The sequence below is a fragment of the Scardinius erythrophthalmus genome, assembly GCF_964197995.2.
Source record: "Scardinius erythrophthalmus genome assembly, chromosome: 3".
Classification (NCBI taxonomy): Eukaryota; Metazoa; Chordata; class Actinopteri; order Cypriniformes; family Leuciscidae; genus Scardinius; species Scardinius erythrophthalmus.
In genome coordinates, this window is record NC_138223.1 from 56,227,972 (window position 1) to 56,247,157 (window position 19,186).

Here is a 19,186-nt window from a genome sequence, read left to right on the forward strand (position 1 = left end):
CAGATTAGCATACTTTGATAATATTACGTCTCTAGATCACTTAGATATGAGTCAAATTTAAGCATGAAATAACCTGCAGCCTTGATATCATCCACTATAGTCTGAGTTAATGACCCATTATAAAAGACACCTGGTCCTTCTTCTGCGATCGTCTTATAGGTGAGAGCTAGTTTGGGAAATCTTATAATGTCATTTTCCTTCAAGGGGTTATTATTTGAGTCGCAAAACACTTCACTGGAAAGAAAAAGAACAACAACAATGAGACAATGTTATCCTTTAAAAAGTAAAAGCTACTTGGACCACAGCATAAATGTGTAGGAACACAACATTTCAACTGTAGTTTTTATATTTTAAAAATTAGCTGTGTAGCTGTGTGTTTATAAGACACATTTCATATGGCAAAGAAAGTCAAGAGAAAGTTTTATACTAAGGTATAACCTAGGCCTAGACCAGGGACCCTCAACTCTGAACCGCAAGATCCATTTTCCTGCAGAGTTTAGCTCCAACCCTAATCAAACACACCTGAACAAGCTAATCAAGGTCATCAGGATTACCACAAAGTTACAGGTACACAGCAAAATCCCCAGTGTTAAATCAACACTGCTCAGAGTACATATTGTCCCATTCTAAAGAGTGTTAAAAGTGTTAAAGTTAAAACACTTCCTGTTCGCAGGAGTAATAAGATAGTTAGCAGATTGTCCTCACTCAATGGCTGGCTGTTTAAGTGGTGTCCGCAAAATAATATAGAATTCATAGACAATTGTAAAAGTTTTTGGGGCAGACCTGACCTGTTGAAAAGAGATGGTATTCATCCCTCCTGGGATGGTGCTGCTCTTCTCTCTAGTAATATGGCACATAGTCTTAGAGCTCAAACATGACAATCTGGGGCTCAGGTCAGGAAGCAGACAGACTGGCTAAACCGACCGTCTGCTAGCGGCCTCGCGTCACCAAGGTCAGATAAATCCCATCACATAGAGCCTCTTTCACCTAGCTATCATCATATAGAGACTGTGTCTGTTCCCCGAACTAGGACATACAAAAAACTTCCAAACCCATCTAAGGTTAAAAATGTAATTGATGTTCAACAAATAAAAAACAGATATAATACAAATGAACAAATGATAAAGCTCAGGTTGCTTAAAATTCAATCCGTTACTTAAAAAGCACTTATTGTTAATGATATGATTTCAGATAATAACCTAGATGTGCTGTGTTTGACAGAAACCTGGCTAAAACCAAACGATTACATTACTTTAAATGAGTCCACCCCGCAAGATTACTGTTATAAACATGAGCCTCGTCTGAAAGGCAAAGGGGGAGGTGTTGCTGTAATTTATAGTCATATCTTCAGAATTACTAAGAAGTCTAGTTTCAAATATAATTCTTTTGAAGTGTTGGTGCTTAATGTGACACTGTCTAGTGTAAATGATTAATCACGTTTGAGATTTGTGCTGGCTACTGTATACAGGCCACCAGGGCACCATACAGACTTTATCAAAGAATTTGCTGACTTTCTATCAGAGTTAGTACTGGCTGCAGATAAAGTACTAATTGTTGGTGATTTTAATATAATGTAGATAATGAAAAAGATGCATTGGGATTGGCATTTAAAGACATTCTTAACTCTATTGGAGTTACGCTGCAAAATGTCACTGTAAAATAACGGTAATCTACTGGCAGATGTGGCTGCCAGCAATGTATTGTTAATTCACAGCCCTTTACCGTTAATTTACAGCTCTCCTTTTTTACAGTACACAGCAAAAAACCCAGTGTTAAATCAACACTGCTCAGAGCACATATGGTCCCACTCTACAGAGTGTTAAAATTAACACTGAAACAGTGTTGAAGTTAATGAGATAATTCAGTTAACACTGAAGCAGTGTTGAAGTTAATGAGATAATTAAGTGATTAATTAAGTGATGATTGGCCATTAGTGGTGACACCTGATGATAACAAGCAGACTCACTGAAGTCAAGTCAAGTCAAGTCAACTTTATTTATATAGCGCTTTTCACAATGCAGATTGTATCAAAGCAGCTTCACAGTATCAAATAAAATAGTACATCAGTGTTTGTTTCTAGTGTAAAACGTCCACGTTTGGTAATGCTGATCAATAGTATTGTTGAATGATTGATTAAATTAAGTATCCCCAACTGAGCAAGCCAAAGGCAACAGTGGCAAGGAACCGAAAAACTCCATCAGGTGACCTAATGGAGAAAAAAAAACCTTGGGAGAACCCAGGCTCAGTTGGGGGCCAGTTCTCCTCTCGCGTTTATGAACTAGAGACCGGATTTAACTGTAAGATTAAAAGTATTATATGAATGCCTGGCTGAAGAGATGCGTCTTTAATCTAGTTTTAAACTGGGAGAGCGAGTCTGAGCAACGAACAGTATCAGGAAGGCTATTCCAGAGTTTTGGAGCTAAATGTGAAAATGCTCTCCCTCCTTTGGATGATCTGGATATCCTAGGTATGACCAAAAGCCTCGAATTTAGTGATCTTAAAGAGCGCGATGGATTATAGGGCGATAGAAGATCCTTTAAATAAACTGGAGCTAAGCCGTTTAGGGCTTTATAAGTCAGTAGCAATACCTTGTAATTAATACGGAACTTTATAGGTAACCAATGTAGTGATGATAGAATTGGTGTTATATGATCATATTTTCTTGATCTAGTAAGAACTCTAGCGGCGGCATTTTGGACTAACTGTATCTTGTTTATTGAGGTTGCAGGACAACCGGCTAATAAAGCATTACAGTAATCTAGTCTCGAGGTCATGAATGCATGAACTAGCTTTTCTGCATCAGAAACAGATAGCATATTACGTAGCTTAGCGATGTTTCTAAGGTGGAAAAGAAAGAGAAACACAACTACTACTGACTTTGAGCCATTATTGCACTTATTATTTTACCAGTTTGACTTTATTTCTGTCATACATCTACACACGGTCTTATTTAGATTTAACAGACGTTTAGATGGTAATGTTTTATGGAATGTTTCGTTTCATGTCACCATTATGGTGGTCAGTGTTTGCTTTAGTTGGGCTCTTGACCCTTTACTTTTTAACATTAGTATTTTTCTGGCTGCTTCAACTCTGTGTTTATAAAGCATATGTGTTGTGGCAAAAGAAACTGTGACTTTGGCTGTGTTTCCTGAAAGCATTGCAAGCCTAATTTAATCGTACAGACCATTTGTTGCAGTTGGTCTGAGATCAAGTTAGGCTTAAGATGCTTTTGGAAATGCAGCCCTGGTTATGATTTGATGATGAAATTACTAGTGACCTGATTCAATGATCCATTCCATTATTATAAACTGATTATCCACATGTTTTATTAATTTTTCACTACAGTAGTTACTTACAGGAATGTTTTAATGATCTGAAAGTTTTAAAATCACACACAGGCATCAAGAATCTACATATGAATCTCAACAATGGTGACAATCAAACAAATGCTTCATGTTGCAGTGCATGATGGGAGCCACTAATCAGAACGCATCAATGGCTGACATCATGCATTGCAGCATGAATAAATTATGCAGCTGAATTGTCCTGTAATTTTCATTGTTTGCTTTATTTTGCTATTGTTTTGTTCTGACTTTAGTAGCTTGTTTTGTGATGTTCATAGTTGATCTGTTTGTCACTAGTTTGTTTATTGTCACCATTGTTGAGACTCATATGCTGATTCTTGATGTCTGTGTGTTTTAACACAATAACTTCTTTGCTCAAAGTATTTTCAAAGTTTTTCATATTGCTGTTGGATCTCAAACTGTAGGATCTCAGAGCTACAACCACCAATACTAAAACAAGACATCAAGCATATAGTCAAAAATTTAGACTCTGAATTACATCAGTGAATCAGGTCACTACATGATGATAATTTTTTTATCATCAAAACATATTGTGAGCAGGTCATGTTTTCTCTTGCAGAAATAAATGTGCTTTATAAACACAATGTTGGAACAGTCAGAGAAAAAACTAATATTAACAAAATGAAAAGGGTCAAGAGCCCAACTAAAGAAAACACTGACCACTTTAATGGTAACTTGAAAAGAAAACTTCCATAAAACATTACCGTCTAAACTTCTGTTGAATCTCAAGAACTTTTGTCGATGTATGACAGAAATAAAGTCAAACTGGTAATAATAAGTGCAACAATGTGTAATGACTCGAAGTCAGTTGTAGTTCTTGTATTTCTCTTTTTTCTGTTATTGTTTTTTCTCTTTCCGTCAATGATTCTGCTTATTAACATCAGGTGTCACCACTAATGGCCAATCACTTAATTAATCACTTAATTATCTCAATAACTTCAACACTGCTTCAGTGTTAATTTTAACACCCTGTAGTGTGGACACATATGTACACTGAGGAGTGTTCATTTAACACTGGGGATTTTGCTGTGTATTAGCCCAGTTCTGGCAACACTGCATTGGCTGCCAATTAAACATCGTATACATTTTTAAATATTGCTGATTACTTACAAAGCACTAAATGGTTTAGCTCTGCAGTATTTGAGCGAGCTCTTAACGCATTATAGTCCTTCACGTCTATTGAGTTCCCAAACTTCTAGCCAGTTGATAATACCTAGAATATCACTGTGAAGGCCTCATCAACACGACAGCCATCGGCACTGATCCTCAACTACTCGTCTCCATACCGGCGTGATGACTTTGACTTCCAACCAGATGGAAATGGATAAATACTCTGAATGTTCTGATCCAATTTGAATTCTGACCTGTAATGCTGCCCGAATCATAATCAAACACTGTTCGCTCATTGGCCAGAGGAGAACTGGCCCTTCCGACTGAGCCTGGGTTCTCCCAAGGTTTTTTTCTCCATTCTGTCACTGATGGAGTTTTGGTTCCTTGCCACTGTTGCCTTGGCTTTTGGCTTGCTTAGTTGGAGACATTTATTTTTCGACAATATTATTGATCTTCCTTACTTAAGGTAGACGATGACGCAATTTTCTTCTAGAAACAAACTTTTTTGTATTATTTTCATGTTATCATTGTGAAGCTGCTTTGATACAATCTGTATTGTAAAAAGCGCTATCTAAATAAAGGTGACTTGACTTGACTTAATGAGATAATTAAGTGATTAATTAAGGGATGATTAAGTATTAGTGTAATGCTCTACTGGGTGGTTGCCCTGCACGCTTAATAAACAAACTACAGCTAGTTCAAAACGCAGCAGCTCGAGTTCTTACCAGAACCAGGAAGTATGACCATATTAGCCCAGTTCTGTCAAAACTGCACTGGCTCCCTATTAAACATCGCATCAATTTTAAAATATTGCTGATTACTTACAAAGCACTAAATGGTTTAGCTCCGCAGTACTTGAGCGAGCTCTTAACGCATTATACTCCTTCACGTCTATTGCGATCTCAAAATTCCGGCCAGTTGATAATACCTAGAATATCAAAATCGACTGCTGGCGGTAGATCCTTCTCCTATTTAGCACCAAAACTTTGGAACAGTCTTCCTACCATTGTCCGGGAAGCAGACACACTCTGTCAGTTCAAATCTAGATTAAAGACACATCTCTTTGACCTAGCATTCACATAATACATTATAGACTTCTATAATTCAATATTAGGCTGCATAGATTAGGTCAGCTGGAACCGGGAACACTTCCCATAAATCCTGATGTACTTGTTACATCATGAGAAGAATTGCATCTACGCTAATTTTAGTGTCTGTGTTTATCCAGAGGTTTTCCCGCAGCCTGCCGGATCCAGGCCGTTTCCAGATCTGACGAAGGCCCTTCGCCTGGACCCGATGACAACGCAGTGCTGAAGTGCCAACTAGTCTCTCCCTATGGAGGATCCCTCTACCACTATACAGATAAAGCGTCGTCGGGAAAACTCAATTTGCGTATCTACCCCGAATTGATAAAATAAAATAAAATTCTGAATTAAAACTATAAGGAAACACCAGTAATTTGTTTAGGCTTGGTTTGTAGGGAATTACAAACCTGCACACATATATTCAAACGCACATAACTATAGAACCCGTTCTTAATGCGCATGTGAACGCCATCAGCGTTTCTCACAGGATCGCGTTTAAAGTCTGTGTAGAGAGAATGGTGTCGTCTTGGCGGCCCCTAATTTAATAACAAATGATCGTTGTGACGGAAGCGAATCAATCAAAACCAACTTTAGCTGGAAAATAACTTTATTAAAGAACCGCTATACAGCCAAAACAATCTTACGTTAAATTATACATTTATCTCTGTAAAGCTGCTTTGAGACAATCTACATTGTTAAAAGCGCTATATAAATGAAGATGACTTGACTAGTGATGAACACCTGCTGTTAACAAGCAGAATCACTGAAGGAAAGAGAAACACAAGAACTACAACTGACTTCAACCACAGCCTAAAAGAAGACATTAAATCTCTCAAGATCTCAGCAGAGGAGGATTGAACAACTCCACAAACAGCATTACCAGCATTACCATTTCACTTGTTACTTTCCAGATACTTTTCCAGATTAAAATAGAAAATGATTTCAGTTGAGTTCACTAAAAGAAGATATACATTTCTAGGTTTTTTTTTCTTTCTAGTTCCCAGCATGATAATTGGATAATCATTTTATAATTATGTAAGGTTTGAGGGCGAACCAAACACAAATGAATCTTCCAGGTGATTTGTTCAAACATAATTCCACACAGAACTCAAAACCACAGACCCCAAATCACCAATCCAGAACCATAAAATCCAGGCTCCAACCAGTCTACGCTAAGAACTTTATGGCCATGCAAGCAACTAAAGGAAGAACGTTGTCAATGTTAGATGGTTAGGAAAAGACTGATTGGATCAGAGATGGCAAAGCTCAAGGCCCGACCAAGATAACGGCGGAGGTTGCTTGATCCCACGACAGATATACAAGAGGTCTTCTTAAGGACCTCTGAATGACCCCAAGTTTGAAATCTCTTAAAACCACAGAGACTTAAGGTAATGATACACAGGGCAATTTTTTTAGCAATATTGCTGGGCAATGTTGCCGTCAACGGGCAACCGGATGAGAGACAGGGCCCACGACCGATCTAAATTATCCAGATAGAAATGTATTGCCCATTTTAAATGGGAAAGTGCCCAAGCAACAATTGCTCGGCAAGATTGCCCAGCAACATTGCTCAAAAAGTTGCCCTGTGTATCATTACCTTGAGACTTTACCTATAAAAATACAAAAATCATCCCAAAACAATTCTTGATGGACTTATAATCAAACATTGTGCAACTACATAATTCTATATTGTGTCTACAACCTATATATGTGTTTAATATGCTTAGATCCCATATAAGTCATGTAATTGTTATAACTATTAGATGTTTGAATGAAAGTGTGTCTCGTTTCCTATCAGTACGATTGTATGTTCTTAATTCAAAAGATGGCTTGATTGAAATCTGTGTAAAATGTTTCGTATTTTTATAACAGGAATGATGTCTAAACTGTGGCCTCTGTACTCTCTGCTAGCAGGAGAGCAAGGAGATCACAGATAACGCATGATTTACGATGAGAAGTGAAGAAAATGCCACCTCAAGCAGAATAACGGAAGAAAAGAGAAACACGAACTACAACTGACTTCAGCCACAGCCTTAGATGAAATCAACTGAAAATAAAATAAATTAAATCTGTGAAGATCTCAGCAGAGGAGGATTAAATAACTCCACGAATAGCATTACTTTTGTGTTTCACTTATTACTAACCAGACTGACTTTTTTATTTCTGTCAGATGTCTACAGAAGTTCTTATGAGAATTAACAGAGGTTTAGAAGTTGAGGATTTATTTAGTTGTGAGCAACTGTGAGCAACAGAAAAAAGCAACTGAAAACTGAAGTTGTGAGCAACTGAAAAAAGCACAAATGTCAGTGCATGTCAAAACATCTCAAGGACCCCAAAAACACCTTAGACCCTAGAGGGTTAAACACTGGGGATTTTGCTGTGTGCTTTAAAACGATGTGTATTGTGAAAAGTGCTATTCAAATAAACGTGAATTGAATAACAAATAATGTCTTCAGATGAGATTAGTGAATCAGGCCACCTCATCATGATAGCTACTTGTAGTGTGTGCTTATTGTTTATACTAGATCAAATTATCAAACTAGATCACACTAGATTATTTATTCTTACCACAATGTTGTATCATTCATAATTATGTCCTTGTTCCAGTTGATGGCTTTGGCCAAGGAACTGCTCATTTGAAAACCCTCTGAGGCCAGCTTTATACTGGGCTCAAACAGCTCTTTCCATTGCAGTCTCCCGTGCCTTTTGTGTGCCAGTGCATAACCACGCAGTTCTCCTGGTACAGCTATGAACAACCCTGTCAATGTGAAAATAAAATCATCAGATTTCAGCTTTGTTTTAATGTTTTAATGAAACTCTAAAAAGAGATGTCGTCCCCTTGGAATTATAAGGTTCTAGCTGACATTTTTGTCAAAATTGAGTTATTCACATATTTTTATTCTGTGACAACTTATTTACATTATGTGATGTTTTTTTTTAAGTTGTGTACATTTTGGGACTTTTTATTGAAAAAACAAAAAGGTTCTATCTACAAAGTCGAACTCTATCTTGGCTCTATAAGGTTCTATCTGCGTGAGCCAATCAGCACTTCGAATGGACAGAAGAGGACCAATCAAAAAATGAGTCATAGAGAGTATAAGTCTGTGTTTTTAAAATGAGTCACAGAGAGTATTATAGTTGTGTTTTAAAAAATGAGTTTTTGAGACCTTGAAAAATATGAAAAAATGAGACCTTTTTTTGTGATTATAGTCAGTGAATCATTTTTCAATGATTATTAAACTTTATGAATTAATTTGCTGATGCATGTCTGTTTTCTTGCAGTTTTTAAAGTCTTAAAATGTCTTAATTTTTACAATATTAAGCCTTAAAGGTGAAATAGTCAACAATTTAATTGATGGGTTCTTAATTACAACAATAAACGTTAGCATGTTATTTCAGCCATACTGATGTCTAGAGAGAAAGCCATTTTACCTGGCCCACTTTAGGTGGAATAAAGTCCTGCTCAGATGTATTACAGTAGCTGCTTTTTGTCTAAACAAAAGAAAGATTAAAGTAACAATTTCTGCAATAATGTGTTTAATTACCCACCAAATTGGTACCAAAAATTAACATCTGCACTGGACAAAATATTTAGACCTACCTTGCTTAATTTGAAATGTCCTAAATACATGGAAGTGCTAAAAATATTAAATAAATGTCATAGAAAGGATCAAATTTTACTTTCTAACACATGTTGAGACATTGTTACAACATTAATAATTTTATATTTAGTGTTCAAATAATGTTTTGGCAGATAGAACCTTATAATTCTAAGCGAAAAGTGTTTTTTTAGAATTAGAAGGTTCTATCTGCATTTGACACATTCCAAAAATCCCCATTTACAAATTTGAGAGGATTTTGATATTGTATATTTAGAATACATTTATGGTCCCTGTTATTTTCATGTTTGAAAGAAACTTGTTCCCCATATACATTTTCCTATATGTAATGCAAAAACTTTGAAGCTCAATATCTCAAAACTGCTCAGAACGCAGATAGAACCTTATAATTCCCAGGGGACGATGTGTTAAAAAACAACACACAGTATGTGTTGATGGTATTTTGACACATGTTGTGTAGATTTTTAACTCACAATGTGTGTTATTTCTACACAAAATCCCCAGTGTTAAATTAACACTCCTCAGTGTACATATTATGTGTCCACACTACAGGGTGTTAAAATTAACACTGAAGCAGTGTTGAAGTTAATGAGATAATTAAGTGATTAATTAAAGGTATAGCGGAGGATCTTTCCGAATTTTAGATAAGAACCGCCCTCTCCACTTTTGGAAAAAATGCACATGCGCAACACTCTGCTCCCGAGAGGGAACGCCTATTAAACGTGTGCGAGGTTCTCCTCGTGCACGCTCTGTTTACAAGTTGCTGTCGGCATCGCTCATACAAGATTACTTTCCAAAAGAAGATTTGCACTTTTTCTCCAAATAGCATGCCAAACTTTACCTGTCGAGTAGAAACTTCGCGACTGAGGCATCAGTGGGAAGCCCAACCTGTGTTTTCAGCGCACGCCATCGTGTGAAACAATCTCCCAAAAACACTCTGATCTTGTCTCTCTCTTCTGAGGCCTTTCTCTTCTTCTCTTACAGTTCGTACAAACTTTTTCTCTTGCGACCCTCAGACATTTTCAAAGGACCCGGTGAAACGGCGAGCTTCAATGAATGGCTTAGCTCTAGCTCACCACACATAAACACCTGAAAGTGCGCATGCGCAGAAAGCGAAAACTAAGGGACGAGCACGTACGACGGCCTTACGTAAACATATCACCAGAATGATTGACACTTAGGTGGACCAATAGTTTACACTACCCACCCGGAAAAAGAAAATCCTCCGCTATACCTTTAAGTGATGATTGAGCATTACTGAAGATACCTGATGTTAATAAGCAGAATCACTGAAGGAAAGAGAAACAACAAGAACAGAAAAAAGAGAGACACAAGAACTACTGACATCAAGCCATTACACATTATTGCACTTATTATTTTACCAGTTTGACTTTATTTCTGTCATACATCTACACATGTTCTTATTTAGATTTAACAGACGTTTAGATGGTAATGTTTTATGGAATGTTTCGTTTCAGGTCACCATTGTGGTGATCAGTGTTAACTTTAGTTGGGCTCTTGACCCTTTCCTTTTTAACATTAGTTTTTCTCTGTCTGCTCCAACTCTGTGTTTATAGAGCACATTTGTTGTTGTAAGATCACTTGTTATTAATAACCATATTGACTTTTGTTTTGGTGTTGATGATTCATTGAATGTTTCATTTAAAGTCACCAGAATCGTGATTAGTGGCACCTTTATTTGGGCTCTTGACTCAATATCATTAGTTATTCTCTATTGTTATATCTGTGTATTCATTTTGCACATTTGAAACAGTAGGAATAATTATGAGAAAATATGATCAGATGATAATATTATAATCAGGTAGTTTTGTTATGCACAGCAAGAGTTAAATAACTTAAAGATGACTTTTAAAAAGTTTAACAAGATTAACATGAAGCAATTAGCTTAAAATTAATAAAAACAGTGCGTACAGGATCTAACAATCTACGGTATCAAACACACATTAAGAATCAGCACATGAATCTCAACAATGGTGACAAACGAAAAGCTTCATGCCGCAATGCATGCTGGGTGCCACCATAGTACAAAACTCATCCATGACTCCCAACATGCATTGCGTCATGAAGCTTTTCGTTTGTCACCATTGTTGAGATTTATATGCTGATTCTCGATATCTGTGTTTGACTAGTTTCTGCTGCAGATCAAAAATTACTGAAGTCTTTTTTTTTTTTCATCATTCTGCACTGCTGGATAACATGATGTAGTTTCACAAAACCATTATAACTAACAGCACATAAATGCACACCATCCATAAACTCAAAAAAATTGTTCAGATCAGCACTTGCTGATTATGACATCATCAAGACACATCTGATCATACTTTCTCTTGCCATAACAAACGTATTTTATTAAAATACAGTTATAGCAGCCACAGGAAAAACTAAAACAATAGTAAAGGGTCAAGAGCCCAAATAAAGGAGCCATTAATCACGATTCTGGTGACTTCAAATAAAACATTCAATGAATCGTCAACACCAAAACCTGTTCATTCTCAATAAGAGCTTGTCTATGTAGATTCATGATGTCTAAAACATCCAGGTAATAAAATGTTCAAACAAACTCTTTATTAAACGTCACTGGACTCCATAAAAACAAGTTAACAATACCAATATTTCAAGATTTCAATTCCATTCTTGTGATTTGATTCCGATTTTGATTGAATATTGACTAATTTGGATACATGTTTATTTGAAATTTTATTTAAAAAAATTATCTCACCTAATGCTGTAAACATAGAGGGCCCAATCTGCTGGTATTATTAAAGGTTAAAAATAACAAATTAATAATAAATAATAAATATAATGCAGTTTTTGTTATAATAACAATTATTTAATGACATAAGTAAAAATATAATAAATATGTAATATAGTGCTCAGCAAAATCTCCTCTCTAGCTATTTTTTCTATTCAGTTAACATGCTATGGTCATTAAATGGCTCTCCTGAGGTAAATGTAACGTTATGTGACATAATTGTTCTCCTGCTGTTATATTGACCTCTTTCCGTGGTTGAAAAACACTAATTGGTCGATATTATGTATACTTTTGGTAAGTTGTACTGCATCTTTAAATAAAAAAGTAACAGATGATCGGTTCACGTGCACTTGAACTGAGGCGCTCAGCAATCTGTCACGTCACATTTACAAGCGCCAAACGTATTTTTGTCTGAATTTCGTAATAAAATTGACGAAATCTAAGAGCTGAGAATTAGTTTAATATTAAAATGAGGTTACTTCTTTGCTCCGCAATTTTTCTGTGCGTGAGAAAATGGATGTGTGGCGTGAGAGCGTGTGAAAAGTGTCAATTGCGTGAGTCTCATGCTCAATGCGTGAGAGTTGGCAGCCCTGCAATACGTTTCAGTGTTCATCCAAACACTCAGTTGTAAAAACACAGGAAGTAACTTTGGCAAATACACACCAACTAAAGAGTCATGTAATATCTGACACAAGTTGTGTAACTATAACACATTAGTGTGTAAAAGGTTTCAACACACTTCTGTGTAAGAGGAATAACACATTAGTTGTGTTAAAGGTAATACAAAATGTGTAGTCCTTATAAACACAGAGATGTGTTAAGAATCGACACAGGTTGTGTGTTAAATTTGACACAACATGTGTTGTCCCTGAGCACACACACTACATGTGTTAAAATCTACACAACATGTGTTGTCCTTGAGCACACACACTACATGTGTTCAAATCTACACAACATGTGTTGTCCCTGAGCACACACACTACATGTGTTCAAATCTACACAACATGTGTAATTTTTAACATTTCTTTTTACAGGTTGTGTTGTTTTCAACTCATCATTTTATAAGAGCGCCCCAACACACACCATCAATGTGCATTGTGTGCAGTGTTTGCTGTGTTCACAAACAAACAGGCCAGTGTAAATAAAAGTTATTTATATACAATATTTTGTCAGTTGCTACATTTTAATTTATTTACATTTATGCACTTGGCAGACGCTTTTATGCAAAGCAACTTACATTGCATTTCAATGTACACATATACATTCTTATCAGTTCTTGCTTTCCCTGGGAATCAAACCCATGACTTTGGCATTGCAAGTGCCAATGCTCTACTGTTTGAGCTACAGGAAAGCCCATTCAAAGTGCAAAGTGCAATTCAAAGTGCAAACTCGGTTAACTGTTATCTCTTCATGAACTTTTGTCAAAAGCAGCATTATCAGTTATGGGTTGAAGCGTGAATAACTGAATAATGTCCAGTACAGTGAGTCTGTCCAGTCATTGAGCTTGAAACATTGTGTTGTACACTGTTAGACCTTACCGGGTTTTTTTTACAGTAAAATACTGGCAACACTGTTGCCAGTAATTTACTGTAAAAATGCACTAAAATTCGAGTTAACTAATTACACTTGCAGAAACCGACTGCCTTAAATTGACCAACTGTCATTTAAATGTATTAACTAGAATTTATAAATCATTAACAACGTGAGCAAAGTATTGCTGTGAACTTCTTTAATTTGAAACCACAAAGAAACTTTGGTAAATAAAGAGATTTCCACTGGACCAGCAACTACACAGTCACCGCCTGTTAAATAAAGCAACATGCAGCAAATCATCAATGTTTGTAGATCTTCTCCTGGACTGAAGCTCAGGCTCTACTCTTCTGCACAATGGTGACCCCAAAAACAAGATTTTACAGTAAACTACTGGCAACAGTGTTGCCAGTATAAACCTGTTTTATAACTTACAGTTTATTACTGTTAAAATACATTTTGTGGGTGTGTCTTTTTATCTTGCACTGTTAACCCTTTCAACCCCACAGGGAAATCCACACTACAAAGAGTAAAAAGTGATTGTTGAGCATTAGTGATGAACTCCTGCTGTTAGAACAGAAAATAGAGAAACACAAGAACTACAACTGACTTCCAGCCATTACAAATTATTACACTTATTATTACCCAGTATGACTTTATTTCTGTCATACATCTACAGAAGTTGTTATTGAGATGTTTAATTGAAAATGTTTGGTTTGAAGTTACCATTATAGAGATCAGTGCTTGCTTTAGTTGGGATGCTGATGCTAAAACATTCATTTTTCTTTTGCTGCTTGAGCTGTGTTTTTGCAAGTCACACTTGTGCACACACAGAGTTAGTGAATGATTGCGGTTATGTTGATTATGATGACAAAAGCATCATATAGCCTGTTCATTCACTAAGGAGTTCATTCTCACTCGTTCAGAGTTTAATCCTCAATCAAAAGTGTTACATTACCACCACTGTGAAACCCCAGCAATACATTACAATGACTCTTTTTTTTTTTTAACAGATCATGTATAAACAAACAAAACAGATCTACACTATGTTTCAGAAACACAGAGATATCACAAATTAGCACATGAATCTCAACAATGGTGGCAATATATATATATTTTTTTTATTCATGCAGCAGTGCATGCTGGGAGTTTTATACTATCCTGGAACCCAGCATGCATTGCGACATGAAACTTTTGATTGTCACCATTGTTGAGATTCATGTGCTGATTGTTGATGTCTGTGTGTGTCTGAGTCAAGCAGGAGTTGAAAATGTTTTACAGCACTATATGATTACGATATTCTTCATTGATTACAGAAATATTGATTTCATGTTGTAGATTCACAGATATATGCTAAATATGAAATACCCAACAATTCAAAGAATATATACAGGAAAGATCAAAGAATCAGACATGTCCACGATAATTATGTCATCATCACAAAGGCCTAAAACACCTGATGATCTTCCTCTTGGCTTTTTCTTGCCATAACAAATGTGCTTTATAAACTCACTGTTATAGCAGTCAGAGAGAGATGAATGGTAAGAAGTCAAGGGACAAGAGACCAACTACAGCAAATACTGATCTCCATCATGGTGACAACAAACTTTATTATTAACTAAATCTCTGTTAATTCTCAACAAAAACTTTTGTACATGTATGAAAAAAATAATCGTAAACTGGTTTCACACTCAGTGTTGCTGGAAGTCAGTTGTAGTTTTTCTGTTTCTCTTTTTTCTGTTCTTGTTTCTCTGTCCTTCAGTGATTCTGCTTATCAGGTGTTCATCAGTTTCTCAATTCACACACTTCTTTTCATTCAAGTGGACTATATTAGTGAACTAATGTAGGGAATAGTGAATGAGGGTATAGGGTGTGATTGGGAAAACAGCCTCTGAGTGTCGACTTTGAGCACTGTTAATTTACAGTATATTCCTGTAGGCTACTTTTGTTTTCTACGGTATATTACTGTTTTAATGGAAAATGGTATGATATTGTCAGAATTTGGCCTTTTTTTACAGCAAGGGTTACCAGTGTACTTTGTGTGCACATGCATTCTGTACTCGACTATTGATTAAATGGTTCATATTTTTACATCAGTCCCTTTAGCTTTATTTTTAAAAAGACACAGTTTGTGTGTTAAAATGACTTACACATTTATTGTGTTAAAACTGACACAACATGTGTCATTTTAAACACATCTATTTTTAGAGTGTAGTTTACCTGGTTTTGCTTTCTCTGGGTGTTCGCCAAACATGTTCTCTGAAGCACTCATTGGAGCAGTTTCTCTGGCATTAATGGTCTCTACCTTTCCTGAGGGTGAAAACATGAAACTCAATTTAACACAAAAAGGGGTTGGTGGCCTAATGGTCAGGGTTGCAGTGATTTTGCCAAGTTGAAATTAATCAATAACAATAAACAAACTAATGACAAACAGATAAACTCTGAACATCACAAAACAAGCTACTAAAGTCACATAAAAAATAAAACAGCTAAATAAAAGCAAACAGGAACAATTAATAAAAATAAAGGGACATTTCAGTTGCATCATTTTTTAAAGCTGCAATGCATGATGGGATCCATGGATGAGTTTTGATTGTTGGTTCCCAGCATGCACTGCAACATGAAGCATTTTGTTTGATTGTCACCATTGTTGAGATTCATACGCTGATTCTTAATGTCTGTGTGTGATTATAAAGATGCTGTAGATTCTAAAAGCACTGCTGGATCTCAAGATATAACATCACAGATTAATTGTAATAAAAAGCAAATAAACCAGTATTTGTATGACCAGTGAATCTGGCCAAAACATGATGATAATGTCATCATCAAAACATAACAGTTATGATCTGGTCATAGTTTTTACAATCACTACAATGTTTTACAAACACAAAGTTGCAGCAAGCAAAAAAACAAAAAACAAAAAAAAAACTCATATTTAAATAAAGCTGCAAGCAGCAATGAAAGGGGCCGATTGAAGTTTGGGGCAGATTGAACATTGCTTGCTTGAGTTACAAAACCTTCCTGTATTACATGATAATGGCATGCTTTAGCACTTAGCAAAGGGTTTCTAGCATGTTTTTGCGTGTTTTTAGCATGTTTACCACACAATGGCATATTTTAGTATGTTGCTAGTATTGCATTACAGTGTTAAACATGTCACTTCCTGTCGTCAGTAGGTAGCACTTTGACTATAACTGAATATCGCAATGTAGGTGTGTTCAGGGCAGAACTCTTATCAAACATATGAACTTTGTGGCAGATTGGACATTGTTTGTGTGAGTTACAGCAACTTCCTGTTTCATGATGAAACATCGAAATTTGTCAGGCCGCCAGGGACATGGCCTTTGACGAAAACTCAAAATCTTCACAATTTAACATCGCTATGGCCTTAAGATTTCACTCATCAAATTTGAAGATGATCAGATTAATACTGTAGAAGGAGTTTAAGTACAAGGTTTGAAAATGGCAAAAACTGAACAAAAATCAGAGAGGAAATTCAAAATGGCTGACTTCCTGATGTGTTTAGGACTTCGCTGCAAGAGTCTTGGAGCACTCGGTTGAACCTTTATAGGTGGTGCCATCGAGCCATTTTGCCCCACCCAATTCTGAAACCCATATCAGATGTACATTTTTGCCAGTTCTTCAGTGCAAAGTTTTGTGAGTTTTCAAGTATGTTTAAGCCCTCAAAAATGCAATTCACTGAAGAAGAAGAAGAAGAAGAAGAAGAAGAAGAAGAAGAAGAATTGCTTTAATTGCTCAGGCCCTAAAAAGTCAAGAGGCCAACTAAAGCAAACACTGATCATGGTGACTTCAAAATAAATTTTCATCAAAACATTAACATATAAGAATAAGAACAAGCATATAGCTGCAAGCAGCAATTATCGGGGCCAAGCGCAAGAAGACGACAAGACATGCCAACCAGTGGCGGATTTAGCAAATTGGGGGCCCAAGGCGAAAGTATGTATGGGGGCCCCCCCATCCGATTTTTAAAAGATAACGAAAAAAAATTACAGACTGAATGATGGATAGCCAGGTAAAGCTAATCTACGGGGAAGTAAAGGTTGGAGAGGAGAAAAAAAACAACTTTCCCTTTAAACCCTGCATACATTTCTTTACTCCAAAATGAAGATGGAAAGCAGAGAACACACAAAGTGTAGCACTACACAAACTAATAGTCACGATGGAACCCAACCGAGAATAAGGTTTCAGATAACACCTGAAAAATCTTGCATCACAATAAGTGTATTGTGATTGTCAAAACATTTAGTAACTAAACAGAAACATGTTACAATGTTTACATGGTACAATTTCTGGTAAGCTACGGTTTTTTATTATTGCTTGACAAATTTCACGATTTCAATTCAATTCTTGTGATTTGATTCAATATTGACTCATTTGGATAAATATTAGGTACACAAGATAGGGTTAATTTTTCTCAAGAAAAAAAAAACTCACATAATGCTGTAAACATACATAGAGCCCTATCAGCTGGTAGTATTGTATAAGGTTAAAAATAACTCAAATTAAACATAATGCGTTTTTATTATAATAACAACTTTAATAATATAAGTCAAAAATATACTAAATATGTAATATAGTACACATATTTAGCAAAATACTCTCTATAGCTCTTTTTTCTAGCCAACTAACGTGCTATAGCCTAACATATATTATGGTCATTAAACGGCTTTCCTGAGGTAAATTTTATGTGACATAATTGTTCTCCAGCTTTTTTTTTTTTACCCTTTCCGCTGTTTAAAAAACACTGATTGATCGTTATTATGTATGAGGAATATACATTTTGGTAAGTTGTACTGTATCTTTCAATAGTCATTCGTGTCTATTCACTATTAGCTAGTTACGTTAGAGATGATCAGTTCACATGCGCTAGGGATCTTTCACGTCACATTTACAAGCGCCAAAACAGTATTTATAGTAAGTAATTGAGAGGGGGGTAAGAGGGGCGAACTGGGGAGAGGTGATGTTGCATTTGGCTCTAAGCAAATCCACCTATATCCATGTGAGTGTGTTAACGTTCTCCTCACCTAGAGCCACTTCACAGCTAGCAGCTGCTGCTGTAGCGGCATGTTCAACACTTTGGACGTTGTTGTTCCTGTCTGAATCCCCAACAGTAGATGTAAAAAAGTTTGTCATCTTTGGCAGCGTTGACAAATACTTATGAACGTCTTTTTTCTTTTATTTGAGCCGCTTGGGTAACTTGGTTTCATTTTCGCGTTTAGACTCATCTTGCTTCATCTCTGTTTTTGTGTACTTCCCAGTCCTCCTGTCACTGCGTGTTTATCTTTCGCGCCGCGCACAGTTACGGACTAGTCCATCTCATTGTGAAAGTCGGGGGTGTGTAGAAACGGATAACCATGAACTGGACATTTTAACTACTACTTTTCAACGTATTTCTTAAGAATATTAATACAATTTACTATTCTTTTGAAGCGTTCATGATGATAAGGGGCTTTTTCTTTTTTTTTTTTTTTTTTTTTTGAGGTTGGTTGGGGCCCCCCCTACTACGGGGGCCCCAAGCAGCCGCCTACCTATGCCTCTATGTTAAGACCGTTACTGATGCCAACATGTCTGAAAGTGTCAGACCAACTGCAACACTGAGCAATTAAAGACATTTAAAGAGGATTTTAGGCGAAATAGCTGAAAAATCATGTAAACAGTAATTCAAAATATGATTTAATGGAT

At 36.2% G+C, this 19,186-nt stretch overlaps 1 protein-coding gene across 4 annotated transcripts in view; it reads right to left on the reverse strand.

The window, feature by feature from the left end:
* Positions 1 to 19,186, reverse strand: part of LOC308687506 (glutathione hydrolase 1 proenzyme-like) — a 71,737-nt gene that overhangs the window by 41,029 nt on the left and 11,522 nt on the right. For 3 of the 4 annotated variants that reach the window (XM_081360089.1, XM_081360090.1, XM_081360088.1), the window contains 3 exons: positions 15,704 to 15,793; positions 8,129 to 8,318; positions 74 to 234 (listed from right to left, as the gene is read on the reverse strand). In XM_081360089.1, coding sequence (XP_081216215.1) covers positions 74 to 234; positions 8,129 to 8,318; positions 15,704 to 15,793 — 441 coding nt within the window. The remainder of the gene's footprint in view (positions 1 to 73; positions 235 to 8,128; positions 8,319 to 15,703; positions 15,794 to 19,186) is intronic. The other variant, XM_081360091.1, reaches the window with a different exon arrangement.